Genomic DNA, 27,841 nt, shown 5'->3' with positions numbered 1-27,841 from the left:
TAGTGAAGGTTACAAATGATCTTCTTATGGCCTCAGACAGTGGACTCATCTCTGTGCTTGTTCTGTTAGACCTCAGTGCTGCTTTTGATACTGTTGACCATAAAATTTTATTACAGAGATTAGAGCATGCCATAGGTATTAAAGGCACTGCGCTGCGGTGGTTTGAATCATATTTATCTAATAGATTACAATTTGTTCATGTAAATGGGGAATCTTCTTCACAGACTAAAGTTAATTATGGAGTTCCACAAGGTTCTGTGCTAGGACCAATTTTATTCACTTTATACATGCTTCCCTTAGGCAGTATTATTAGACGGTATTGCTTAAATTTTCATTGTTACGCAGATAATACCCAGCTTTATCTATCCATGAAGCCAGAGGACACACACCAATTAGCTAAACTGCAGGATTGTCTTACAGACATAAAGACATGGATGACCTCTAATTTCCTGCTTTTAAACTCAGATAAAACTGAAGTTATTGTACTTGGCCCCACAAATCTTAGAAACATGGTGTCTAACCAGATCCTTACTCTGGATGGCATTACCCTGACCTCTAGTAATACTGTGAGAAATCTTGGAGTCATTTTTGATCAGGATATGTCATTCAAAGCGCATATTAAACAAATATGTAGGACTGCTTTTTTGCATTTACACAATATCTCTAAAATTAGAAAGGTCTTGTCTCAGAGTGATGCTGAAAAACTAATTCATGCATTTATTTCCTCTAGGCTGGACTATTGTAATTCATTATTATCAGGTTGTCCTAAAAGTTCCCTGAAAAGCCTTCAGTTAATTCAAAATGCTGCAGCTAGAGTACTAACGGGGACTAGAAGGAGAGAGCATATCTCACCCATATTGGCCTCTCTTCATTGGCTTCCTGTTAATTCTAGAATAGAATTTAAAATTCTTCTTCTTACTTATAAGGTTTTGAATAATCAGGTCCCATCTTATCTTAGGGACCTCATAGTACCATATCACCCCAATAGAGCGCTTCGCTCTTTGACTGCAGGCTTACTTGTAGTTCCTAGGGTTTGTAAGAGTAGAATGGGAGGCAGAGCCTTCAGCTTTCAGGCTCCTCTCCTGTGGAACCAGCTCCCAGTTCGGATCAGGGAGACAGACACCCTCTCTACTTTTAAGATTAGGCTTAAAACTTTCCTTTTTGCTAAAGCTTATAGTTAGGGCTGGCTCAGGTGACCCTGAACCATCCCTTAGTTATGCTGCTATAGACTTAGACTGCTGGGGGTTCCCATGATGCACTGAGTGTTTCTTTCTCTTTTTGTTCTGTATGCACCATTCTGCATTTAATCATTAGTGCTTGATCTCTGCTCCCCTCCACAGCATGTCTTTTTCTTGGTTCTCTCCCTCAGCCCCAACCAGTCGCAGCAGAAGACTGCCCCTCCCTGAGCCTGGTTCTGCTGGAGGTTTCTTCCTGTTAAAAGGGATTTTTTCCTTCCCACTGTCGCCAAGTGCTTGCTCACAGGGGGTCGTTTTGACCGTTGGGGTTTTTACGTAATTATTGTATGGCCTTGCCTTACAATATAAAGCGCCTTGAGGCAACTGTTTGTTGTGATTTGGCGCTATATAAATAAAATTGATGAAATTGATGATATACACAATATCACCATTTCCCTCAAATATTGTTCACAAACCAGTCTAAATCTGTGATAGTGAGCACTTCTCCTTTGTTGAGATAATCATCCCACCTCACAGGTGTGCCATATCAAGATGCTGATTAGACACCATGATTAGTACACAGGTGTGCCTTAGACTGCCCACAATAAAAGGCCACTCTGAAAGGTGCAGTTTTGTTTTATTTGGGGGGGGGATACCAGTCAGTATCTGGTGTGACCACCATTTGCCTCATGCAGTGCAACACATCTTCGCATCATCCGTGAAGAGAACACCTCTCCAACGTGCCAAATGCCAGCGAATGTGAGCATTTGCCCACTCAAGTCGGTTACGACGACAAACTGGGGTCAGGTCGAGACCCCAATGAGGATGACGAGCATGCAGATGAGCTTCCCTGAGACGGTTTCTGACAGTTTGTGCAGAAATTCTTTGGTTATGCAAACCGATTGTTCCAGCAGCTGTCCGAGTGGCTGGTCTCAGACGATCGGTTGTGAGGCTGGTTGGATGTACTGCCAAATTCTCTGAAACGCCTTTGGAGACGGCTTATGGTAGAGAAATGAACATTCAATACACGAGCAACAGCTCTGGTTAACATTCCTGCTGTCAGCATGCCAATTGCATGCTCCCTCAAATCTTGCGACATCTGTGGCATTGTGCTGTGTGATAAAACTGCACCTATAATGCAGCATATTTCATAATATACTTCAACTTTTTTTAAAAAAAGATTGTTTTGGAGTAGTAAAAAACACATCACTGTTTGTGTTTTCATGCAGGCTGAGCACTTGCCAGGGCATGTGGGTAATTTGGCAGTGACCACTTCCAAATTCTCTACACTTACAAGTGAAGATATTTTTGTTAATTCATGAATTTCTTTGTTAAATTCATCATGATGTGCAATTCCTCATTCTTCATAAAGTCCTATATAGACCCTGATGCCTGTTGGTGCCCGTGTTTACTTCTGGATTCCACAGAGTGAAGCAGATGACAACCTCTGGACAGGACACCAGTCCAACACAGGTTACTTCCCCAGCCAAGGCATGTACCCACTTCCAGCTGGGTGGACTGAGACGATGCAGATTGTTTAGGTCAACAACACAGACAGGTAGCACGAGCGGGATTCAAACTTAGGTCTACATTTTGGTAGAGCTACCTGCTCTGCTCTGACTTTCTTCATAAAGTTCAGCTCAACATAAATATACTGAGGCCTACTCCTAAAAAAACAGTATATTTAGCCTGTGTGTATGATCAGACTTTCAAAGTGTTGAAAACATAACAAAAGAATATATATTTTTTCCTGGTGGATCATATGCGTCATAAATTTGCCACTATTTTCTGTACCTCATCACCAGATAGACTGTTACATGAACACTTGCTAAACTATGGCCTTTTATTGTTTTATGTAACACCAAAAAAAGGGAAAAAAAAATCCCTCTGGGAGCACGAACCATCTTATTGCCACTGATGAATGTCAAATAGTCACATGACAACAACCAAAAATGAAGTTGTGACATCCTGAAGAGGACTAGCAGACAATTAGATATTATTCTATTTCCCTCTTTTAGACATAAGGATAAAGAAGGACAAGTTTGAGTTAGGATTTATTAAAAAGCAAAATAAACTCTTAATACAGTTAGTTTCTATTCATAATATATAACATGTACAATAGCGTTGGCAGGTTTCATGTAAAGGTATCATATTACAGAGTTTAACTTGACTAAATTATGTATATGAACCTCCATCCATCCATCCATCCATCCATCCATCCATATGTATTCATACATACATACATACATACATTTTCTTCACTTAGCCCAGTCATTGTGGAACATGTAGCTCTTAAAGTTAGGTACTACTTCTAAAATACTGTTGCTAAAAACCTTGTTGTGATTTAACTAGGTCATGAGGATTGTTACATTTATTGTTTGACTTTCATCATAATGACTCGTTTTAAACAGATCTTTACACTGTAAGAAGCTATTGTTCCGAGCGTTTGAAAGGTCGGTGCAGTACTACATCCACAGGCCCAGGCGGCAGTCTTCGGATGAAAGCCCAGGCCTCCAGGCGTCTCATCCCCACCACATTCACACCCTGAATCTCCAGCACCTCATCACCAGGACACACCTTGTCAACCGGACCTCCTGAAGGTAAAAGGAGTGAAAGCAGCATACCATGAATAGTTATAACTGCACTCAAAGAACATTCAGCGTGAACCTCCTTGATGGAAGACTACGAAGGCGTATTAGGAAGATATTAAGAGAAAAATGAGAGGAGGAAGATTGTTGTTAAGTATTGCATTTGGAGAACAAAGTCAGCTTTCAGTGGCAGCCATGAGAGCAGGGGGGTATTTTTTGCAGCTGTTGTGGTTGTAGTAATCCTTGTATCTCAGATGCCACACCTGCCTGAGCTCCACACCTTCAGAATTTGATCAATAATCTTATTGTGGCTCATGATTGAACATGTCCTCTCTGTACTACATGCAGGTAGTACCATCAAAACCCCTACATCTGTCCATTGCAAGTGATTTCACTTAGCACAGATGTGGCAAGACGGCAACGTCTTCCAACTTTGTAGGGTTTCTCCTTTTTAACTAGATGGTCTCTACAAAGTGCTGATATTTGTGTTTATGTGCTAAAACCATTTCTAAAGGACAGACTCAAAGGTTCATCTCCCACAAAGCATTTAGTTAGAGGCAGTTGTACTTCTTTTCTTTTTTTGCTTAAAGTAGCTTGTACAAAGGCTTTAATGATGAGCATAGGTTCTAGTGCAGCAGATAACTGAAACAATCCACATGGTGATACAAGCACCAAATTCGGGACATATACTCCTTAGACATTACTCTTTTTAAAACAACAGATTAGCCACTTGAATTTTCAACAGGCAGCCAGGTAGAGGTCAATTGAAGAATTACACATGGGTCAAACTTTTAAAATGTTCCAATCATATTGTAAGCTATACCACATAATGCGTCTGATCACAAAGATGCCAGAAAGGTATAGTTTGGACTATCGATGACTGAATGTTCTGGAGTTATTGGGTAAAAACATTGAGAATGGTGATAAAGGCCAATTTCAGTTTTATAGGGGTCAAAAGTTAAAGTTGCTCCAGTTTTGGTAAAAAGTGATGAAAATTATTAATAAGATTAATGAATGGAATAGTTTTGACTGTGTTGAATGCTTGGTCTGCGAGGTAAAGGTCAAACAATGTCAACGTCCACTGGATTGTGTTTTTTTTTGCCAGCTTGCACTCGGCCGAGACGGACACACTTTTCTCTTCTCCCTCCCTCCTTATCTTTCCTGCTTCTGTGGCGTGTTGTCTGTGAGGCTGCAGCTTTGCTCTTCTGGAAAATGACAAAAATGGATCTGTTCAAGTGTCTCTGAACGCAACTGACACTATTTTTTCTACAAGACATTCGGGGGTGGAGGACCAGACCTGTCCTGCCGGGACGCATGTGATGGGTTACGTGATGGACTCGTGGAGGAGATGGCAGGTCATGTGCCTTTACATGCTTTCTGTGGAGGACGTCGAAGATGTGTACATATTCGGCTTGGTGGTGACCGGCTTTCTCCTGTGTGGAGCGGGCACACTGCTGGTTTACCGGAAAATCTAGAAAGTGGAAGCAGCTTTGATTGGTCCTTCCAGGCTGCCCTACATGATTGATTCAATTGGGAAGGCAGTGGCTGCGCAGTCGGCGGGGGTTCAAGGTTGCTGTGATAAAACCTCCTCAGAAGATCAACACTTAAGCCTCACTCCCTGGTCTTCCCCCCTCCCCTCAGCTTCTCCAGCTCTGACGTTGACTGTGTTCAGGACTGCTCAGGGCTGCCCCTCCCCCTCCAGGATTGTCGGACAAGGCCGTTGACGGCGCCAAACAGGCTGCCTCCAGAGTGTTCTGATAAACTGGACTTTTTCAAATCTCGGTTGTCGTCCTGTGTCCTTGTTTTTGTCTGTGTGATTATTGTTTTTCTGTGCTGATGGGGATTTTTTTCCTCATTGCTGCTGTGTAATGTAGCGGCTATGAGGGGTTTTTTTTTCTCCTTTTCCCTCGTGTTTTGCTTTTCATATATATGTTTATGTACCGGGCCGGCCTATGTGTTGTGTGTGTGTTGTTTGTTATGGGTCGGTGTTGGTTTGCTCAGCCCTCCTGTTGACCAAGGCAGGGATGTACATCTGGAGCTGGTCCCCGGGCGCCTAATGGCGACTTCTGCTCCTACTGGCAATCAGGATGGGTTAAATGCAGTAGACACATTTCATTGTGCAGGGAACATGTTCTTCTGTGCATATGACAATAAAATTCGTTTGAATCCTTGAATCCTTGAATTGTATGACATGTGACAAATGTTACCCCGTTACGTGATAACTAAGCATGACACATGCAACTACATGTGCAAACTGTTCATTTTTAAAACCCTATTAACTCAACCACTAATTTGCATCACGTTTTAAAATAACTGGAGCAACTTTAATTTTTGACCCCTGTACAAACTAACACTGACCTTTGTCACCATTCTTGCTGTTTTTACCCCATAACTCCAGAACATTCAGTCATAGATAGTCCAAACTATACCTTTTTGGAATATTTATGATCAGACAAATAATGTGGTATAGCTTTCAGTATGATTGGAACATTTTAAAATTTTGACTCCTGCGTAATTCTTCAATTGACCCCAACCTGGCTGCCTATTGAAAATTCAAGTGGCTTGTAGGTCTTTTCAAAAGAGTACATTTAAGGAGTAGTTGTGCCAACTTTGGTGCTTGTAACACCATTTGTAGGATTCCTCTGTAAATATTCTATCTGCTGCACTAATCCATAAGATCTGAAAGGAAAAGTCTAATTTCTTACCCAGGAAGATCTTCTGCACGATGAGTGGCCTGTTTCCCAAACTGGAGCCCACACCTCCTTCCAGACTGAAGCCTAGATCCCTGTCATTCTTTTCCAGGCGCAAATAGACATGTCGCCCTAAGTGGAGAATGAAGCATGTACTTGTCTATAGTGTGTATGATAAATCAGTGCCTCCCAAACATTTTCTGTCCCACCCCCAATTCAGAAGGCACAAGAGGTAATCAAAAACGGTTGGCAACCACCCAGACAGACAACCGATCCATTCCCACCTCTCAAAAGTAACCATATACCTTCTACAGCCAGGTGAAACTTGTATGTCCTTTGGCCTTCTCCACTCGCTGAGGCACCTGTGTGCTGGGACCGTGCACGGAGAAATGCACCACAATCGTGCTCCATCACAATACAAGTGATACTTCTCAACGGAGTCTGGAATGACTGACACAAAGTCATTCCAGAGGTACCCAAGGTTACTCCGAAGAGACCTGGTACCAAAGATGTAATCGTTGCCTTAAATCTCTTGTTGGCATCCAAGTCACACAACCATACAATAAAGACAAGAAGAACCAGGACCATAATCACTTGGAGCTTGGTTCTCTTGCATAGATGTCAGTGTCACCAAACACCTTTGTCCAGTGACCTCATGACCCCCAAGTAATAAAAAAAAATGTAATTAAAAGCACCAATGTTATCTTTATGCCTCTGATTCCATTTGAAAACACTACAGCTGAAATTAAATTTGTTAAATTTAATTTAACATGTGTCTTGAACCATTCTTTTGACTTTTGCAAAATTTACTGTTGACCAACTAAAAGAAAAAAGTTACAGTATGCACAAAGTGACAGTTTCTAGCCACAAGGCTCTTACAGCATTGGCAGCATTTGGAACACAGTAAACACATGATGCCTGCTGTTTAGAGTTTGACTGACATTTGTCCCACATTTTACCCATTTTTTCTTTTCTTCCTTGTTAAAAATTCAGGAACACAGTGTTGCTGTTTATTTTTCACACAAATATAAGTTAAATGAAATTTTGTAGCACTTTATATTTTCTCTATGGTGGTCCATACTTCCTTTACAATAGTGTTGTGTCCCTCAAAGGGAACTCAACCCCCAGGTTGGGAATCTCGGCTATAAAACATTATAAATAACCTACTGTAAACTCTGCTTTAATATGGATACTATTTATTCTTGTGAGACCCTGATTCCACATACAGGGGCATCAAAACACAAGCTTTAGGAGGTTAATGAGACTTCTCACCTGTTCCAAGGAACTGCGCCTGTACTGGTTCTAGATTGTTTGCCTCTGCCCCTTTCTTAGGGGTATGGCAAACTTCTCCCCTCCTTAGGACCACTACACCCAGCTCACGGGTCTTTGTCCTCCTTAGAATCCTCAAGGCTTCCCAGTGGGCATAGCCACATAGTACTGTGCCATTGATTGATAAGACCTGGGCCCCTTCCTTGATAGAGCCCTCCTGGGCTGCCACACCTGTGCGGAACACCTTGTGGACCTGAAACAAAGACAACAAGAGAAAAACTCCTGAAGACAGCACTTTTAATTATTTACTAAAGAGTAGGTGGGGGATGTTGTCTCACAGTAATAGGCTTGTTCTGGTCCACACCTCCTGCCAAACTGAAGCCCAATCCTACACCCATCTCTTTATGGAGAACCACCACCTGAACATCATCACAGTCCTGCAAAGAGAAGGAGGAGAAACTATACACTGTAGCTCAGTGCTAAACATTTTTCAAAATTTGTTACACAAAGAGCAAGAAATTAATTAATTAATTCGTGCCCTGTCACAAAAAGTGTCCCGTTTTCATGCCTTCGTCACAAACCAGTAGATTAATGTACTTTTCGTGATGCCATGACGAACTGCCATCAGACTGGGTTGACACCATCCTGACCTTTGAGTGCATATTGAATGAGAAATTTAGCACAGAAACAAGCAAACCATTTGAGTTTATTCAATTTAAAAACATCTTTTTTTTTTATTACACTGTGCCTACAGCCTTGAGTGGTGAAATCTCCACACCAAACTCCTGCATTAGATCTGAGAGCTCGCATGTCTTCAGAAACTCAGAGCATTTGTTTTTGGAGGCAGCAGTATCTTCTAATACTGATGAGTCAACCAAATCCAGCAGGCCTAAAAGTACTGCTATAAGATTGTCAGTCAGACTAGAGACAACTTGCCCAAGGAATCTATTACTAACATCTGTTAAGGGTTTGGGCACAATATACTGGGTTGATAACACTGACACTGTGACATTCATAGTACAAGACAGTGATATTACACATTTAATTTTCAAAACTGTTCAGAAAATGTATGTCAGAAAGGGCACTAGAACAGCTGAAATGCCAATGCCTTAAGTCAAAATCAAGTCCAGTGGGTTTTCAATGCAATTAGTGGGCCCTGGACCAAACCCTACCAAAAGTATCCAGTGTAGACAGAAACACTTTTTAGAATGTACACGAAGGTCTGTAATGAATTTCCTTTATAAGATTTTAGTATATGGTCCAGGGGACATGTATAACACAAAATATACTTAAAACCCAATTTACCTATCCAACTGTATTCTGATGCATAAATGAGAGCCACAACCAAGAACAAGAGCCACAACAACAAACATGCATGTTTGCTTGTCACAGTTCTAACAGTTGTGGGAAAAAATATCTGTATTGGGAAATATCAGCTTTAAGATACAGCTATCAGGTTTGTTATAAAACAGTTTATAGTCCAACATAAGTGTAGTTATATGAGCTTACAAGAGTAATCCATCAAATGTGAAAATCCATCAAATCCATCAAACGTGAAACGGTAATTCTGTATCAGAATCCACATCAATACTTTCATATGGTAGCTTAAATTCACCCATTTCTGCGGTGGCGGCAAGCGACTTTCTCTCACTCCGAGCTAACAGCGCTAACAGCTAGCAATGCACTCAGATGGTGTTCTGATGAACTGTGGGTCTCAACAGTTCCGTGTCCCGACAATACTGCGCATGCGCGGTTGTGCGCGGAGGACAAGAATGACATTCAACACTAATGACATCTCATCAGAACACTGGCCAGGGTGAGGAGTAATACATTTTTGGCCACCATTCCACAGATATTATATGCCTGATATGCACACGATTAACCAATCAGATTTGTGGAAAAATGTAACTGGATTATAATGTGGTAATATTGACATTATACCAATGAAAAGCCCATCTTACCAGTGTGCTGTCTTCAAGTCCTCTGACATCCTCCAGTAGTCTGTCAAGCTCCCCAGTGGACAGCACAGACACATAGGATAGAGCGGACATGTCTGAGCTCAGTGATGCAGACCGTCGACTTGTTGAGCGCCATTCATCACTGTCATTTTCTGACTCATAGTCAGTCCCAGCAAAGTTGTACAGATCGGCAAGACTATAGGGAAGAGAACAGAAGAGAAAGCACTGGGTAACTGAGGGCACTTAGGGTTAACATGAATTTAATACTTTCACTCATGAACCCGATACATATTTTGTTTTCTCAAAGGACATTTACCCACCTGACGCAGAAGCTCTTGCGATCTGAGTGACTCGTGGTACTAGTGATAGTCACCGAGGACTCAGCAGAGTCTGAGTCATAGTTTGAATCTTCATCTTTCTGAGTGCTGTCATCATCGTCGTCATCATCTTCATATTTCCAGCTCTTAATCTTTGAGTTCAAGCCTGCTACCCAAACACTGATGTGAGCATCCTGTTCCTCCCTGTCCACAGAAGGGGTGCTGACAATTGGACAGAAGACATCCGGGAAGTTCTTGTCAGATGAGGAGGCAAGGGGCAAGGGGAGGTCTTCTTCAGTGGTATTATCTTCATCTGTAAGATCTGGAGTGCTTTCAGTTTTACTTTCTGCAACTACAAGGGTATTTTTGGGTTGTGCGCTGTTGAAAAGGAAGGGTGACTCATTTGGAGGGTTTGTTGGAGTCGTGTCACCATCACTGACTGGTGACATATTCCCAGAAGGAGGTATTTTCTGATCACCAAAGACCTCAGGATAAAGAAGCAAACTGGTGGACGCATCATGAAATGAGGATGGTGAACTCTTGGTGCTGACATCTCTGTCATTTGGTTCTTCTGGGCTTGAGACTCTGAAGAAATCCGGCTCATCTATGATGGCATGTTCATTGCTTTGACTCTCTGCTCCTCCATCTGGAGGGATCTCACATGTGTCGTTAAGTCTGGAATAGTTACCAAGATCATCAACAAAATCATTGTCACTCTTTATTTTCTTTTCTTCCTTATCCTTGATATTGTTCTCTCGTCTTTCTTGATTTTCCAACCCAAGCTCAACCTTGTCTACAGAATTCAGTTTTGGTTCTCTCTCAGCTTCTTTGTCTTCTGCCTGTGTATCAGATTTGATCTCATCTTCCACTTTTTCTGACTCAAACTTCTTTTCTTTTGTGGTCGCATTCATGTCTGGTTTATTGCATGCTTCACCACTTTCCTTCAATGCATCGCACTTTTCTCTCAGTCCTCCTAATGCTTTTACAGATGCACTCTTTTTCACCCCATCATGGGTCACAGTAAATTGTGCTGGTACAGAAAAAGACCGTATTGGCATCGGTAACTGGCCTGTTGCTCTTTGTGTTAGAGCCTCAAACTGATTGATCTTGTTTCTCACGCTGGCTGCAGAGGGAAAAGCCCACAATTCTGGAAACAACTTATTCTCTGTGGTTTTCAATGTGACTTTATGTGCATTTGACTCAAATACATCTTCTTCAGTGTTAAGGTCTTCCTTCTTTTGTTCTTCTTGTATGACATCATTTGTGTTTGTAGCACTCTCTGATTTTAAGATTTCATGGGCATGTCTTTCTTGCAATTTTCTACCTTTTTCCTCATCATCTTTCATCACATCCTTACTTATCTCTCTGAACTCAGATGGCTCTCTAAATGAATTTGATCTTCTTTCTAAGTAACTGCTGGACTGTAGAGGTCCATTAACTCCTTCTGCAGCCCGTGTAGCTCTAATCTGAGCTGCTACAGTGAATTTGCTCCTGGCCCTATCCAGAGACCTCGTGCCAGTGTTCAAACCCTTTCTGTCCCAGTAAGTTTCCCCTTCCTCTGGATGTTTACCCTGGTTATAGCCTTGCCATTGTCCCACTGGTGCTCTCTCTGTTGCCCCTAAAGAAACAGAACTACCAGGACCCGAACTGTTTATGTCTTTATGAGTTGTCAAGAATGATATCCTACTTTGGACTGGACTAGTACTGGCCTTGTCACCTTTTGAGTAATACCGGGGGAAGGTTCCCCCTGATGTCCTCTCATATGACAAACTCCTCTTCTGTCTGGAAATTGGGGAGATGTCGACATTTGTGGGTCTTCCTCTACAATAGGAGGTGGTAGTTTGTCCATCCTGCTCTAACAAGGACTGGTCTGTCCCAGTTGTAGAGTTTCTCATTCTGTTGGAATTGTCAGTTCTACATAACCCGGCAGACCCGTAGAGTTTCTCTATTCGCTCTGATATACTCTGACCTCCTGGGACCCCCAATGAATTTACTTGGGGCCTCAGCCTGGAAGGGAGAGAATGACCTCTACTAACCCTCCCCAATGATTGATATGTCAATGGGGGGTCATAGGTCTTCACTGAAGGCACCAACCCACCCATTGTGCAGTTGACTCTGTCTCCTGGCCTCCTTTCTTCTATGCTTTCAGCCTCTTTACTAATGAAGCATCCTGGTTTGCTTGACAACACTGGCGGGTCAACTTTAACAGGGCCGCTTCTCCCTTTTCCCCATTCTAAGCTTTTGCTTCTGCTTGGCAGATTGTGTGACCTCCACTCTGTTCTTCCCTGTCTTTCACATACACGGTTATAAATTCCATTTCTATCAAAAGTGGACACTGTGCTTGTTCTCTGTGTTGCATCATTTTGGCTCACCTTGGTAAATATGTTGTGGCCTGATGTTTCCTCCTTACATTGACCTGTATCACGAGTGCGTTGGGACCATGGAATTGTGTGGTCCTCTTTCTTTATGCCACTGTGTGTGAAAAAATAGCTGCTTTCTTCCTTCCTGCATGGCTGGCTTTCCTCATCCTCCTTGGTGGTCCTCTTTACCTCCTGCGATATACCTGCTTGTTTCCTAAATCCAGGCCTGCGAGTGAGGCGGTAGGAGGGTGAGCTTGCTGAACGGACAGTGAAGGGTACGCCAGTCCTCTGCTTGCTGTACTCACTTGCTGGAACAGAGAGCACGGACAAGTCCATTGTCTGATTGTAAACAAACGTAATAACCTCCTGTCAAGTGTCAAATGCCAAAAACACAACAGAACACTGAATGTGATACTTTGTTTTCCAAAGAACTGTCTTTTTGTCTGAGAACTTGTTCAAATTGGCAATCTTGCAGCTCTGGGAAAACGGACCAAGCAGCACAACTATAATCCTCTCATGTCCAGATGCACTTGGTTTTCCATTAAAATCTTGACATTTCAATGATTCTTTGTTTTGTGGTTTGGATAAGATGACTCCCCTGGGCTCTTCTTTATTTCTTTTTTGTTCTGTCTCCTGAAGTCTTCAGCTCCTCAGCATAAAGTCAGCAACCCATTGCCTGCCAAGCATAAAAATGTACAAATTTCCATCCTTAGAAAAAGGAATGAACTGGTATGCTGTGATATGTGGATTGTGGTTGAACTGCTTGCTCCAAATGGTCAAAGAGAATCACAGAGTGGCTGAAGACTCTGAACACAAAATGGTACAGACAGGCTCAGAGTAGAAACCTGTAGCAGCACACAATTCTTTTATGGCCCATCACCAATAGTTCTTACCAAGTTTTACTTTACAAATATTGCACCTTAACAAACAAACATTGACAAAAACCACCGACAGAAATAAAGGTACAAGAAACATCAGTGGTGGGCACAGCTAACCTAAAAGTTAGCTTTTTGGTTACCTCTGCTAATCCACTAGCTGAAACGTTAATAATGCTATACAGATAAAACGTGAAAGCATTTATCTGAAGCTACCATAACCAGTAACTGCTTTTATTATAGAAATTGAGCTTTGACTTAGAGCTGAAATTTCCAGGGTTCCTAAAAAGGTTTAAGATGCTAAGATGATGCACATCAATAATTAAATGAACAAATGAAAATAAACAACAGTTCAACATAGAGTTTATTCACAGCACAGAGAGTATTAAACAAATAAGAAATATTAAGAAATAAAAACTCACATAGAAAATGATGTGAATAATCTAATTAATTCATTAAGCTGTACTTTATAATTATAATTGGCCTCATGCTCCTCCATGTCCTGGAGGCAATGCTTGTTGCCTTCACACAGTGTGTCACTTTCTCTTATTAGATTCATGTATAAACTCCAACTAGAACAAATGTACAGTTTTAAGGTTTATTAACATTTTTACCTTAGAACTTTATTTAAAAAAATATTAGATGACTTAGAAACTTAGAGGAAGCTAATTGGTCTTGAAAGTTGGTTTTAAAAGTTAGCTGAAAAGCTATTTGAAAATAAAAACATTGACAATTTGTTAACGAAAACAGTCATGTTGTTGTAAATTTGTTAATGAAAAAATTTGGTTTTGTTCATTAGTTGCTAGCTGATTAGCTGATCTGTGCTCACCACTGAGAACTGTAACGTTCTCAGTGTTTCACCTTACAACACTTTCCTGTCTTCATGGATTTCTCCTCAACCTTAACTCAGTACCTTAGATTACTAATTACCTTATTAGTTACATTCAGCATCTGCCAAGGTAACTAGTGGTGGCTAGTGATAACTGAGGTACTTTTAAAATTGACTAATCAATAATGTTACATTTTAAAGGTGTAATGAGTAATCGGATTACTTTTTTAAAGTAACTGTGGTAACAGTGATAACAGCTGTTTACACAAGCAACATACCCAAGAGTACCTGTCAGGAAGAGCTAAACCTGACCTAAAAACTGGAAAAACCCACCTAACAACAATCCACCGGGTAAAAACAATGGCTTATGGTGCCATGTATCGGTCTGTCAAGTGCATGTATAGCTGAAGAAAGAGTGATTGAAAGCATTTAACAGGGGATTCTAATAAATTGATCAAATAAGATCGACAGCAATTGGAACAAAGCTGATTTGCATACAGTCAGAAAAAAGAAAAAGACAGAATTACTGATGGTTCACTGGAATGAACAAAACTGACATTGGAGGAAGAGGTTGTTTCAGCAAGTCAGTGAGTCTTTCGGTTTACTGTCGGTTCACAGAAACACCTGTTCTGCAACAAATTTCCGATCTGGTTAACACGGCCCCTGTTCCTTTAACCTCCAACTGAACGTGTCACACATAGATGGAATTACAACCACACAATCATAAATCTAATTTTATCGTCCACTCGTTTTGACACCTACCTTTGTTAAAAATGACTTCTGTACTTGTCCCAGACTGTTCTGCTGACAGCCTCATAATGACATCAGCTCGTTCTCTTCTCTTTGCATCAGCTTTGCATGATACACTGTGTACAGTGACACATACCTGTCACACTGGTTTATCCTCTCTCTCCCTCTTTCTCGCTCTCCCTTTCTCTCTCCTCCTACTCCCATTGTTTTCTCTCTCGTTCCTCCTCTCACAGGGTTGCATTCGTCACTGCAGTTCACTGTCACTAAACAGCTCAGCAAGATGTATGCACTGTTACATATTCACACACTGCAGATACTTCAAACTCCATGTGTTGGTGCATTGTTGACATCAGCGAAGTTCAAGGGAGATGAGATAGTTCACATAATTGTGTGAAGCACAATAACAAATATCACTCCAGGCAGTCGCACCCAGCAGAAATCATTGAGACTGATGCATAATAACAGGGTATGTTTAACCAGGGCTGCAAACCACAAAGACCTCATGTAAACCCGTAGAAACAGCATAAATAAATGTTTTCGCAACTATGTAAGCAGTGGTAAACTTGGAGGCCATCAGACAGAGGCTTTGGAAATGAGCAAAACTGACAAACAAGCTGACTTAAAGATGCATGTCATTTCAAAACCGCACATATGTGGAGGCAGGCAAAGAGAAGTCTACTTCAGTTACGTAATCCTTTCTGCATGGTTGTGTGGACTTGTAACCATGTAAAATGTAGCTGCTCTTAAACGTTACAAAATACAAGTTTATTTTTCTCATTTATTACATTTCTGTGCTTAAATGAGCTCTCTCTCTCAGACACAGTTCACTCACTGTGTTCCTCACTCAAATATCTATTTTGCTATCTTTGTCTTTTGCAGCAGTATGTATTCAAAATCCTTTCCTCAGGGGTGTGTACTCTTGACAGTTTGAGTTTTAGTAACTACTATGACATAGTTACAGCATCCGAGTTTATTTCTTTGACTGAGTATTTTTCTTTGTGTAAATACTCTTTGTCACTGATCCCATTCATTGCATACTGCGCATCTATTTCAATCTCTTTATTTTTGTAACATAGGTTTATACAAAAGCCTTTCCACAGGGTTGTGCACTTGTGACATTTTGAGTATGAGATTGTAATGACTGTTAAACGATAATGGTGCATCTGGAAAGTATTCACAGCGCTTCAGTTTTTTCCACATTTTGTTATGATACAGCCTTATTCCAAAATGGATGAAATTTTTTTCCTCAAAATTCTACACACAACACCCCATAATGACATTGTGAAAAATGTTTTTTTGAGATTTTTGCAAATTTATAAAACAAACAAAAACTAAGAAATCACACGTACATAAGCATTCACAGCCTTTGCCATGAAGCTCAGAATGGAGCTCAGGTGCATCCTGTTTCCACTGATCATCCTTGAGATGTTTCTATAGCTTAACTGGAGTCCACCTGGGGTAAATTCAGTTGATTGGACATGATTTGTAAAGGCACAACCTGGCTACATATAAGGTCCCACATATGACAGTGCAGTAGAAACCAAATAATTTGCAGTGCAGACCATGAGAAACAAAATTGTGATGAGGCAAAGACAGAACTCTAGCATGTATGTCAGGCGAGAGCAGAACCTTCCAGGAGGACAACCATCTCTGCAGCAATCCACCAATCAGGACTGTATGGTAGAGTGGCCAGACAGAAGCCACTCCTAAAACACACATGGCAGCCCACCTGCAGTTTGCCAAAAGGCACCTGAAGGACTCTCAGACCATGAGAAACAAAATTCTCTGGTCTGATGAGACAAAGATTGAACTCTTTGTCTCGTGGTCTAGTGGCTAAGGTGTTGGGCTTGAGTCCAGAAGATCATGGGTTCAAATCCCCACCTGACTGGAAAATTACGAAGGGCCCTTGGGCAAGGCCTTTAATCCACTATTGCTCCCGGTGTGTAGTGAGCGCCTTGTATGGCAGCACCCTGACATCAGGGTGAATGTGAGGCATAATTGTAAAGCGCTTTGAGCGTCTGATTCAGATGGAAAAGCGCTATATAAATGCAGTCCATTTACCGTTCTTTGGTGTAAATTCCAGACACCATGCTTGGAGGAAACCAGGCATCACCCCTACAGTGAAGCATGGTGGCGGCAGCACCATGCTGTGGCAATGTTTTTCAGCGGCAGGAACTGGGAGACTAGTCAGGATTGAGGGAAAGATGAATGCAGCAATGTACAGAGACATACTGGATGAAAACCTGCTCCAGAGCGATCCTGACCTCAGACTGGGGCAACGCTTCCTCTTTCAGCAGGAGAATGACGCTAAGCACACAACCAAGATATCAAAGGTGTGGCTTCAGGCAAACTCTGTGAACGTCCTTAAGTGGCCCAAAATTTGCAAAAATTTAAACAAAAACCCCCTTTTTCATGTTGTATTATGAAGTGTTGTGAATAGAATCTTGAGGGAAAAAATGAATTTACTCTATTTTGGAATAAGGCTGTAATATAACAAAATGTGGAAAAAGTGAAGCGCTGTGAATACTTTCTGGATGCACCGTATATATACATTCACTGCAATTTACAGGCTTGAGAAACGAGATAAAAAAGTACCTTGCTGCAGTCTCCATTTTGTCTCAGCATGAAAAGAAAGTTCCCCTCATCCCATCCAAACACATGAGATGTCATTAGAAAGGCCAGGATGTCCTCTATTGAGCACATTGGGTCTTAATAGGGTAGATTAAATGAGTCAAAAGATATAGACCAAGAACAAATGTCCACTACAGAGGACATAAATGAGTCGGCTGGGTCTCAGGAGGATATGCCTAGGCTTTGGAGAGTCCACATGTTTGATCACACAATTATAATGCAGCAATCCTGAACTGTATGTGGGATTGAAGGAAGAAAGCATCCAACTTTGCTGATCTTTATGCTGAGGCTGAAAAAGAACTACTGTTTATTTGAAAGCTGGATTCTGCAGAGTGGGACGGTGAAGAAAAAGAGGTTAATTTTATGTGGGTGGCCAACGAAAGTACTTTATCATCACTTTATTTCCAGAAGGGCGCACGGCAGCACGTGTATCTCATTCCTTTCCAGCACATCCGGTGGATAAGATGCCATTGAAAACAAGCACGGCTCAGCAAAAGCCAGACAAATAAAGATAAGTAGTAATACTTACAGTTTTGGCGGGTATGTAGGAACTTGTCTTCTTACAGCTACATGGTCGATGCACCTGCTACTGTGTTCTGTTGTGACAGAGGAAGTTGTGGTTAGTGTCTCAGCATGCTGAAGGCCTTCAGAGGGGATGTCAGGTTTTCAGTGTGTCTCTGGAGATTGTCAAAACCCAGAAAAGACTGAACCAGAAACTTTGCAAGCTGCATTGGTTCTAGTGATCCAATCAATGATTAGCTGTACAGACAGAAGGTTGAGTTTGGAGAGTTTACTACGCCTCTAGGACAGAGATAAGGCTGTAAGTGTGTGTATATAGTTCCACACGACTCCAGAGACACCCACCCTTGTTCCAGCAGAAGAATGGTGCTCACTGTCTGTGCAGGATGGATGCAAATCGCTGCTTTACTCACGAACACACTGCTGCTTTTAAACTCATTCTTCTGGGTGAACGCCTGCACAAGCATGTGATGCAGCATCATTTGTTAGCAAAAGAATGTTCACAAAGAACAATTTATAATATATAATCAGTGGGACACTATCTAAATATCACTATCAAGGAGCGCAGAAATAAAATGTAGAAATATGAAAATGGATGGCTGCAGAACATGAAGACATAAAATATTTCTGGGAATTTTTATTTTATTGTCTTTATTTGTTGCTTCCTTTTAATCTATTTTAGCATGGAAAGGGTCACAGTATGATCATCTGTTTTTATCTACCTTTTACAGTAACATATGGTTTGTGCATAAAGTGGGCAAAGTTTGTTGGATTTAAATTACTTAAATATGTAAAAAAGTTGCACTTGATCAGAATGTGTCCAAACTAACATCATTTTCTTATGTGTCTCAATTAGAAACATAAAATATCCTTAAAGTCCCATAGGTTTATCTCCAAGCCTGGAGATACACACTAAAAGGAAGGCTGCTCCAGGTCCCCAACTCCATGAGATGCCTCAGGTTTGGACCTGGGTGCTTTCCGTGCAGTGACTGATCAGTGTAGCACTGTATCAGTAGCCAAAAAAACAAGACACTTGGTGCTTTCTTGCAGTTTCATGTTTTCTAGAGATGAGGCTCCAAACAGTTTTCTGCCATCCCCTTCTTAACGCATTACCCTCCAGTGGAAGGCAGGTGTGGAGTTACTCCCATGAAGTGCAGAAACAAGAGTTCTTTTTGTGTGTCGAGCTTTGCCAATTATTTAATGGCAACAGAAGTGCCAATCCCCCCCTTCCAAAAAAAAAGGGTTATATGCAGACTGGAGGTCAAGCTATAGTCTCCAGAGCCCAAATAATGCCATGCCCAGATTATGAAAACACAAAATATCTTGCAACATAGTAGAACTGAAAAGAATTTAAAAGAAGTTAAATACACACACACACACACACATATATATATATATATATATATATATATATATATGAGGTCTATTAGATAATAAACCGACCCTTTTATTTATTTTTTAACTATATGGCTTTGAATGACGTGCGATTACACCAATCATGCTTGAACCCTCGTGCGCATGCGTGAGTTTGAATTCCTTTGTTTCACACGCTGCTCGAGACGATGTGCGTTGCTTTATCAAAATTTTTTCTGGACCTGTGAGGAATATCGAGTGGACACTATTCGAGAAATTAAGATGGTTTTCGGTGAAAAGTTTAACGGCTGATGAGAGATTATGGGGTGTTTCTGTCGGTGTAAGGACTTCCCACAGAGCGGGACGTCCTGCAGCGCTTCCAGGCGCCGTCGTCGGCCTGTTTCGACCTGAAAACATCCTAATTTAAGGCTTAATTCACCCAGGACTGTCGTGAGAGAACAGAGAAGATTCAGAAGAGGCCGGCATGAGGACTTTATGCGGACATTCCACTGTTTAAGGACATTTTTTAATGAAAGACGTGCGTGCAAATTCGGCGAGTCATTTCCGTGACGACTCGACAAATCTGTGTGCGCCACGACAGGAAAAACACCTCCGTGTTGAAAACCATTTGTAAAATTCAGGCGGCTTTTGATGGTTTTCAACAAGTGAGTAACTGAGAAATTGTTTAACAGCTTGGGCATGTTCCAACTTGCCCGTTAAGGTTTCCAACGGAAGTGTTTTTCCTATCGCGACCCCCCATGCGACTCTGCCCGCACGTTCTTTCATTACAAAATGTCCGTTAACAATGGAATGTCCGAATAAACTCCTTATGCCGACTTCTTCTGAAAGTTCTCTGTTCTCTGACGACTTACTGGGTCAACAGAGCCTGAAATGTGGAAGTTTTCAACTTGAAACGGTGAGACGCTGCCGCCTCGAAGCGCAGATCGCCGTCAGGCGCTGTGGGCCATCCTTACGGCGACACTACCAGACCAAAATCTCTCATCAGCCGTTAAAATTTTTACCGAAAACCAGCTGAATTTATCAGATGGTGTCCACTCAGTTGTGCCTTACAGTTTTGAAAAAATTTTGATCAAACAAAGCAGCAGTCTCTGAGCCATTCCTAAACAATGAAAAAAATCGACGAGAGGGTGGGCGACTCCTCACTCAAAGACTGCCCACAGGCGAATGACGTAACCGACAGGCGTGAAAAAACTCTCGCATGCCCACGAGGGTTCAAGCATGTCTGATGTAATCACACGTGATTCAAATCCATATGGTTTTTGAAAAAGATAATAAGGTCGGATACTTTTCTAATAGACCTCGTGTATATATATATATATATATATATATATATATATATAAAATGACAATAATAAACTAAAAATGACAATAATTTTTCATGAATAAAGCCACATTAAAAACAATCACATAAAAACAACAACTAACAAAAATGTGGTATTCACGTCACTGGGGCATCTGCCTTTGTGATCAAGAGACAACGGGGAAAAGCTTATAGTCATGAAGACCCTGGACAAAGGTGTTTGGCGATGATGATGTCATTGCAAGAGAATCAAGGTCCAAGTCTTTAGAGTCCTGCTGCCTCCTGTCTCACTGTATGGTTAAATACTTGGACACTAATCAGCAGAGGTGGGAGTAAGTCACTGTCAAGTCATTCTCAAATCATCAATCTGCAAGTCCCAAAGTCAAGTCTCAAGTCAGCTGTCAAACACTTGGTGGTCATTACGACTTGAGACTTGACTTGGGACTTGCTGATTCCTGAGTTGAGAGTGACTTGATGGTGACTTACTCCCACTTCTGCTAACCAGTGACCTAAAAAGATGACTAGATGCCTTTGACACCAGATCTCTTCTGGTGAGCCTTGGGTACCATTGGAATGACTGTAAAATGAACTACGTAGGGAGATTCCGATGAGGAGTATCATTTGCATTGTGAAGGAATGACAACTATGTGAGGCAGTCTGAGTCTGTGGACATTTTTAAGTCAAGACTCAAAACCTATTTTTATTCTCTTTCTTATGGATAGTTTTTATTTTTATTTGTTTTATTCTTTTACTTCTGTTTTTATTCATGTATTTGAATTTTTTATTCATTTTTAATTATTTATTCAATTTTATGTTGACTTGTTTTATGTAAGGCGCCTTGAGACGGCTTTTGCTGTGATTTGGCGCATTATAAGCTAATTAAATTAAATTAAATTAACTATGCTGGCCATGTGACGTGTTTCTCTGGTGATGATCCAGAACACAGTTGCCTAAAGGCCAAGGGGGTGCTCATGTTCAACCTGACTGCAGCAGATGAATACTTGAGAGCTGGTGATGGACTGGATGTCTGCCATGTAGGACCCAACGTGGTTCTGTAGTGTAGTGGATGCTGTGTCATGCAGAACCTGCAAAGGTTTCAGTGTCACCAAGCATTTCTGTCCAGGCATGTCATGATTCCATTCTTCCCAGGCGTTTCTCGATCTGACACTCCATGACCCCAGAGATGAATATTATGTCACAGCAGAGAAAGACACTGAAAGCCTGGATATTAGTCTTGAAGCAGGACGATCACAAATCCAGACACTGCATTGTTGCCATTGAAGTTGGTATATCAGCTGGAGGTGTGATTTATTTATTTCAAAACTCTGTGTTACTTCATATAAGTTGTCTGTGTTAAGACTGTGTCTGAAAATAATACTTAAAAAAAGGAACAGAGAAAGTGCATGTGAAAGTGCACTTATTTCTGTAAATGTGAAAGAAGGGTGCTTTTATTTTGCATTTTGATGTGTAAATTAAATATATGATAAGGTCATTAAATGTTCATCCATCCATCCATCCATTATTTTACACCTGCTTACTCCAATTAATGTTAATTTATTAATGAATTAAAGCTTCAGGACTGGCTTGACTGGCAAAATTCAGTGAATTACACATAATATGAATATATTATTTTCAAATAAGTATGTAAGTCCAGGTAAACAAGAATAATTTGAGACCAGTAACCAATGTTACCAAAAGCTTGGTGGTGGTCTCAAATTATTCTTGTTTACCTGGACTTACACACTTACACACTCAAAAAAAAAAAAGAATCGTGAGAATGCAGGCCTAAATCCTACTAATCTATATTAAAATACCGTTTAGAATATTAACGGATAACGGAAAATTAAAAATAATAAAGAATTAGAATAAAATCAGAGAAACATCAAGCATGACGTCACTGTTGCGCAAGGCTCACGTGACTCTCCCGGAAGTCAACAAACCAGTCAGCGAAATGTAAAAATAAAAAGAAGAGAGCATAAATCTGTTTTTGTTAAAATGTTAGCTTCAGAAGATTAAAGGCGTTGTCCTGTGGTCAATCTTTGAAGCATTATTTAACTAATGTTGAGTCCATATAAACAGTTTCAAGATGCGCAGTGATTCTCTTCTGTCCGGCGTCAATGTCGTGCTTGTAATGGCTTACGGAAGTCTGGTGAGTTTATCAAAGTTTTAGAAAAAAACCCAAACATGTTCTGTCGTTAGCTGTTTAATTAAAATGGTACGCATAAACAGCTCTACCAAAGGTTTAATGTAGCTACGATTCAGTGTGTACGCTAGAGGTCGCTGTGTCTGAGGCTAAAAGCTGCACATTTGGTTTATAAAGTTACAGAGTTTAGGACAGCTCTATCAACAGGGGATTTGTAGAACTTACATAGTTTTTTAATCGACCATATCAGATTTCAGCTGTTCCTGATTGTTCATCGCACCCACCTGTATGTCCTCCTTCACCACACCCATAAACCTCCTTTTTGGCCTTCCTCTTCTTCTGCCAGGTGACGCCATCCTCAGCATGCGTTTCCAAATATACCCCTTGTCCCTCCTCTACAGGTGCACAAACCATCCCAGTCTTGACCCTCTCACTTTGCCTTCATACCTTCTTCCATGCACTGTCCCTCTGAGATGCTCGTTCCATCATCATCACGCCCAAGGAAAATTGCAGCATTTTCACCTTGAGTCTGCGTTCCTTCTTTTTGTTAGTACCACTGCCTCTACTCGTCCGTACAGCATAGCTGGTCTCACTACTTCATCTCATAAATGTTCCCTTTCATTCTTGCAGTGAAAGGGAAGAAATCACTTGTGCCACTCATCTCTACCCTGCCTGCGCTTTTTCCATTACACCATTTTTAAATTACACTATGTAACAAATTTTTATTGTTGTTTTGTTCCTGGGTACACAGTGTGTTTTCCTAACCTGTTATGCCTTAAATAAATAGAAAATAGCTGTTATTCCACAGAAACTTTGCTTCTGTGATCAGGACAATGATATTTTGAAATTTGTCTGTTTTCAAGAATATTCTCGATTCGCCTTCACTACTACTGAATAGTCTTCTAGAATATTCTTTAGCTGCTAGAACTGTCCAGAATTTTCTAGAAGTTTCCAGAATTATCTAGAAATTTCAAGAAACTTTTAGAACTTTCTAGAATGTTAAAAAAAATAAAATCAGAGTTTGTGCTGGATGTAGTCATTTTTCCATAGACTTTAGACATAAGCAGTTGAAATATAACACTTAGAAGCCAGGAACAAAAATTGTGTTACATAGTGTTATCCACCTTCACTGTCTGTCCTCCTTGTAATTACTTTGTGATCATTACTGATCACAAAGTAATTCAAGAACATCAAAATCCATGGAGACTGTTGTCTCAGCTCAGCAGTCAACCTGCCCATCACCACTGCAAACAAAGCTAATCCTTGATGCAGTTCCACTTCTGCCTTGAACCCACCTATTATTCCTGCCACACACCTCATCATTGTTACACTGTCCTCATAGATATCCTGCAACACCCTCACATACCTCTCTTCCATGCTCGCCTTCCTCAAACAACTCCTCTCTTGGTACTCTGTCATAGAGAGTGAGAGTGAATCCTTTCCAGGCCCTGAAGCCCTACAGCTGGTGCTCAACTCCAGTTCCTGTAGCATGAAGTCTGAATGGGATGAAAATAATGACACAATCATGATGTGCTTGTAGTGTAGATTTCAAGGGTTTTAACAAAAATATCACATTAACAATTGAGCATTTATGTCCATTTGTATATACAGTCACTCTGTTTTCAGAGCCCACAACTAATTGGACAAACTACATTTAAGGATTTTAATTTTTAATACAAATCATCCAATTTACAGCCAGGGGATCATTTCCAAGTCACCGAATATGTCTTTGTACAAGAAGTAAACAAGTGAGGAAGCTACCAAGACAACCCTGAAGGATGTATGGGCTCCAGTTCATGTGACTGGTGAAACTGTGCATCATAGCATAAGGAAGGATTTTTTTTAAAGAAGGTATGGCATTTCAGATCCAATCTGCCAAAAGGCACATGGGAAACACAAGTCTAGATTGGATCTGTTTTCTTATATGAAATTCCTAAAAGTTATAACATGATACAACAGACAGAAGCTGCACTTTGCACAGTTTCTACAGAATACTATATGTCAGCCTTGCTGTGTGTGACTTGCTGGCTTACTTCACTCGTGTCCTTCTTACATGGTCCCTTAGTTTTGGAAAACTATGTAATCCAGAGAGATTAAAATGGAATTTTCATTTTCTTGTGTTATCCATGTATTTTAGCTAATATACATTAACCTATATCTTGTGCAGTATTTTACTGAATAAAATGACATGTCTAAAGTAGAGTGTCTGTTAAACTGATACAAGTGAACCCCATTACCTCCTGTATGCGTAAATCGTGATTCTACTTTACTCGCAGTCGATTTGTGAACCCTGAAAATTTAGACTATTGTATAATATACTGTATATTGTTTTGCCTATCTTCATTAACTCATGGTTTTGGATAACTTGCGGTCCCGATTTTGTGGACCTCAACTCGGGTGAGTTAACAGGGTTTACCTGTACTTTGTAATAAAATTAATTCTTTATTTAGTGTGCTGAATTATTTGTAGTCTCTGAAAATGGCGGTACTGTGCATAAAAAAATTACCCTACCCTTTAATCTACCCTACAATCACATCTTGATTGTTTCATTTCAGTTCCATTGTGGTTGGGTACAGAAGCAAAGTTACAACAATTATGTCACTATCCATGTACTTGTAGACATGACTGTAAGTCTTGATTTGTCTTTAGATATTCATTTTGCTGTTCATCTTCGTGAAGAGACAAATTATGCGCTTGGCGATGAAGTCGCACAGAGGACCACATGCTCCCATTGGCCACAATGCTCCAAAGGTATTAAACACAAAGGAGCAGATGTGTCATCCCACACAGTATTTTTGCTGTGTGTGCTGATGTAGGTTTGTTTCCTGTAGGAATTCAGACAAGAAATTGACTCCAAATTGTGCCAGGTCCAGAAAATACAGTTTGAACCTCGTCTTCTGACACCAGACGATGTCCGACTTAACCACATACAACAGTCTGGTAACCGCACTACGCAGACACACACACACTCACCATGGTCACAATCCAGTTCTGAAACTATGAGCAACTAATTATTTTCATTATCTGCTAACATGTCAGTACTATTTTTGGATTTTGTTCTTCCTCAGCCATTATAACAAGACTCATGAGGAGATGACATATCCCCCCGGTACCCACAAATCAGTGATACAAAGTGTTGGGGGATCACCCTTACGCTAAATATGAATGAAATTGGTCAACTGGTTCTTGAGATATCATGCTAACAAGCGAAGACGGATGGATGGACATGCTGATCACTATATCCATAAAAATTTGAAAAAGCTCATTGTAATTTCCCAGAGCTGAAGCAGCAACTTTGCAATGGTTGTTTTTCTTTGCACTGGGAACAGCGTTGGGCTTGGACAGCAAAAATATAGATGAGTGAATGAGTGAGTGACTCCATCCCAGCCAGTGAATACAGACAGTAATTCAAAAACAATGAATGCTATCATCTTGAAATTCTTCGAAAGTACTTATAACGAGGACAAACCCTATTGTAGCTTGATGTACCAGTTTCATTGTTTTTGGCCGTGTCTCCATCCATGTGTTGACTATTTACGGCTGTTATTATTAAACACTAATATGAAGTCACATCACCTTTCTATTTGTCACATGACCTTTGACATTGGGTGACCTTGAAAGTTCAAACTAATATTCAAACGTTTATTGCCATTCATAATCAAACATATCAAGACTGCACAGTGAGTCATTTTGCATGAATCTGTATCAAGCGCTTCAGGCGGTCAAGCAATCCCTTTTGTAATTACACTTAAGAAGGTTATAGTTCAGGAATAAGGACCTGACAGAAATAGTTTTGTTCAACAGCCATTATGTCTAAGGTTTTACTTCACAGGGTGGTACCTTGGTGTCTCTGGAACACATCCAGGTAGTATGTACAGTTAAATTGTAGTGTAGGTTTTTTCGTACAGACCACTTTATGGAGAGTGGGTATGGCATGATGGCCATCAATAATTGTAGCATATATGAGATACAGACACGCAAATACATCGCCAAAAATATGGGATATGTTTCCCAGTACTGTTTCAGGTTCCACGTAGTACACCTTTCACATAGTTCACAATTTCTATACCCTCCAAACAGTGAAGGTCTACACACTGTACAAGTAACAAAGTATCTAATTTGCATTCCGCATTACAAACATGGAAAAGACACATTTAGCCATGCACAATATCAACTATTACTTAAAAATGAAGCGTAATTTAACTGAAAAGCTGGCACTGCTGCAACTATTTTCTAACAAAGAATTCATAGATAAAGAGAGAGATATTTGAATATGCCAATGGATCTCTCTCTCTCTCTCTCTCTCTCTCTCTGTGTATGTGTATATATATATATATATATATATATATATATATATATATATATATATCAATCAATCAATCAATTTTTTTATATAGCGCCAAATCACAACAAACAGTTGCCCCAAGGCGCTTTATATTGTAAGGCAAGGCCATACAATAATTATGTAAAACCCCAACGGTCAAAACGACCCCCTGTGAGCAAGCACTTGGCTACAGTGGGAAGGAAAAACTCCCTTTTAACAGGAAGAAACCTCCAGCAGAACCAGGCTCAGGGAGGGGCAGTCTTCTGCTGGGACTGGTTGGGGCTGAGGGAGAGAACCAGGAAAAAGACATGCTGTGGAGGGGAGCAGAGATCGATCACTAATGATTAAATGCAGAGTGGTGCATACAGAGCAAAAAGAGAAAGAAACAGTGCATCATGGGAACCCCCCAGCAGTCTACGTCTATAGCAGCATAACTAAGGGATGGTTCAGGGTCACCTGATCCAGCCCTAACTATAAGCTTTAGCAAAAAGGAAAGTTTTAAGCCTAATCTTAAAAGTAGAGAGGGTGTCTGTCTCCCTGATCTGAATTGGGAGCTGGTTCCACAGGAGAGGAGCCTGAAAGCTGAAGGCTCTGCCTCCCATTCTACTCTTACAAACCCTAGGAACTACAAGTAAGCCTGCAGTCTGAGAGCGAAGCGCTCTATTGGGGTGATATGGTACTACGAGGTCCCTAAGATAAGATGGGACCTGATTATTCAAAACCTTATAAGTAAGAAGAA

The 27,841-nt window shown here is 40.7% G+C and overlaps 2 protein-coding genes across 6 annotated transcripts in view; one reads left to right on the top strand and one right to left on the bottom strand.

The window, feature by feature from the left end:
* Window positions 1-3,212: 3,212 nt before the first annotated feature.
* si:dkey-92i15.4 lies at window positions 3,213-23,077 on the bottom strand. Of its 4 annotated transcripts, XM_034174791.1 has the most exons (8): window positions 23,063-23,077; window positions 17,972-18,038; window positions 10,001-13,033; window positions 9,684-9,876; window positions 8,061-8,159; window positions 7,726-7,975; window positions 6,469-6,585; window positions 3,213-3,769 (listed from the first exon to the last, which is right to left on the bottom strand). In XM_034174791.1, exons 3-8 carry the CDS (start codon window positions 12,691-12,693, stop codon window positions 3,606-3,608), a joined length of 3,516 nt encoding a protein of 1,171 aa, XP_034030682.1. In that variant the 5' UTR covers window positions 12,694-13,033; window positions 17,972-18,038; window positions 23,063-23,077; the 3' UTR covers window positions 3,213-3,605. The 4 variants fall into 4 exon arrangements, with proteins under 4 accessions (XP_034030682.1, XP_034030681.1, XP_034030678.1 ...); XM_034174790.1 differs by lacking the exon at window positions 23,063-23,077 and having other exon boundaries at window positions 17,972-18,291; XM_034174787.1 differs by lacking the exons at window positions 17,972-18,038; window positions 23,063-23,077 and adding an exon at window positions 14,824-15,133 and having other exon boundaries at window positions 10,001-12,665.
* Window positions 22,566-27,841, top strand: part of c7h1orf43 (chromosome 7 C1orf43 homolog) — a 31,362-nt gene continuing 26,086 nt past the window's right edge. The window contains exons 1-3 of one of the 2 annotated variants that reach the window (XM_034174793.1): window positions 22,566-22,784; window positions 25,428-25,529; window positions 25,610-25,718. In XM_034174793.1, coding sequence (XP_034030684.1) covers window positions 22,722-22,784; window positions 25,428-25,529; window positions 25,610-25,718 — 274 coding nt within the window. In that variant the 5' untranslated portion in view covers window positions 22,566-22,721. The remainder of the gene's footprint in view (window positions 22,785-25,427; window positions 25,530-25,609; window positions 25,719-27,841) is intronic. The other variant, XM_034174794.1, reaches the window with a different exon arrangement.

Source organism: Thalassophryne amazonica, chromosome 7, assembly GCF_902500255.1.
Source record: "Thalassophryne amazonica chromosome 7, fThaAma1.1, whole genome shotgun sequence".
Taxonomy (NCBI): domain Eukaryota; kingdom Metazoa; phylum Chordata; class Actinopteri; order Batrachoidiformes; family Batrachoididae; genus Thalassophryne; species Thalassophryne amazonica.
This window is presented reverse-complemented; position numbering and strand designations above follow the sequence as displayed.

What these genes read in the sequence shown, in the direction of transcription:
- si:dkey-92i15.4 (XM_034174787.1), bottom strand. Translation starts at nt 14,878, where the DNA reads ATGAGGCTGTCAGCAGAACAGTCTGGGACAAGTACAGAAGTCATTTTT. An exon ending in GACTTGAAGACAGCACACTG is followed by an intron (nt 8,160 to 9,683) that starts GTAAGATGGGCT and finishes TTCTCTTTGCAG; the next exon opens with GACTGTGATGATGTTCAGGT. An exon ending in ACCAGAACAAGCCTATTACT is followed by an intron (nt 7,976 to 8,060) that starts GTGAGACAACAT and finishes TCTTTGTTTCAG; the next exon opens with GTCCACAAGGTGTTCCGCAC.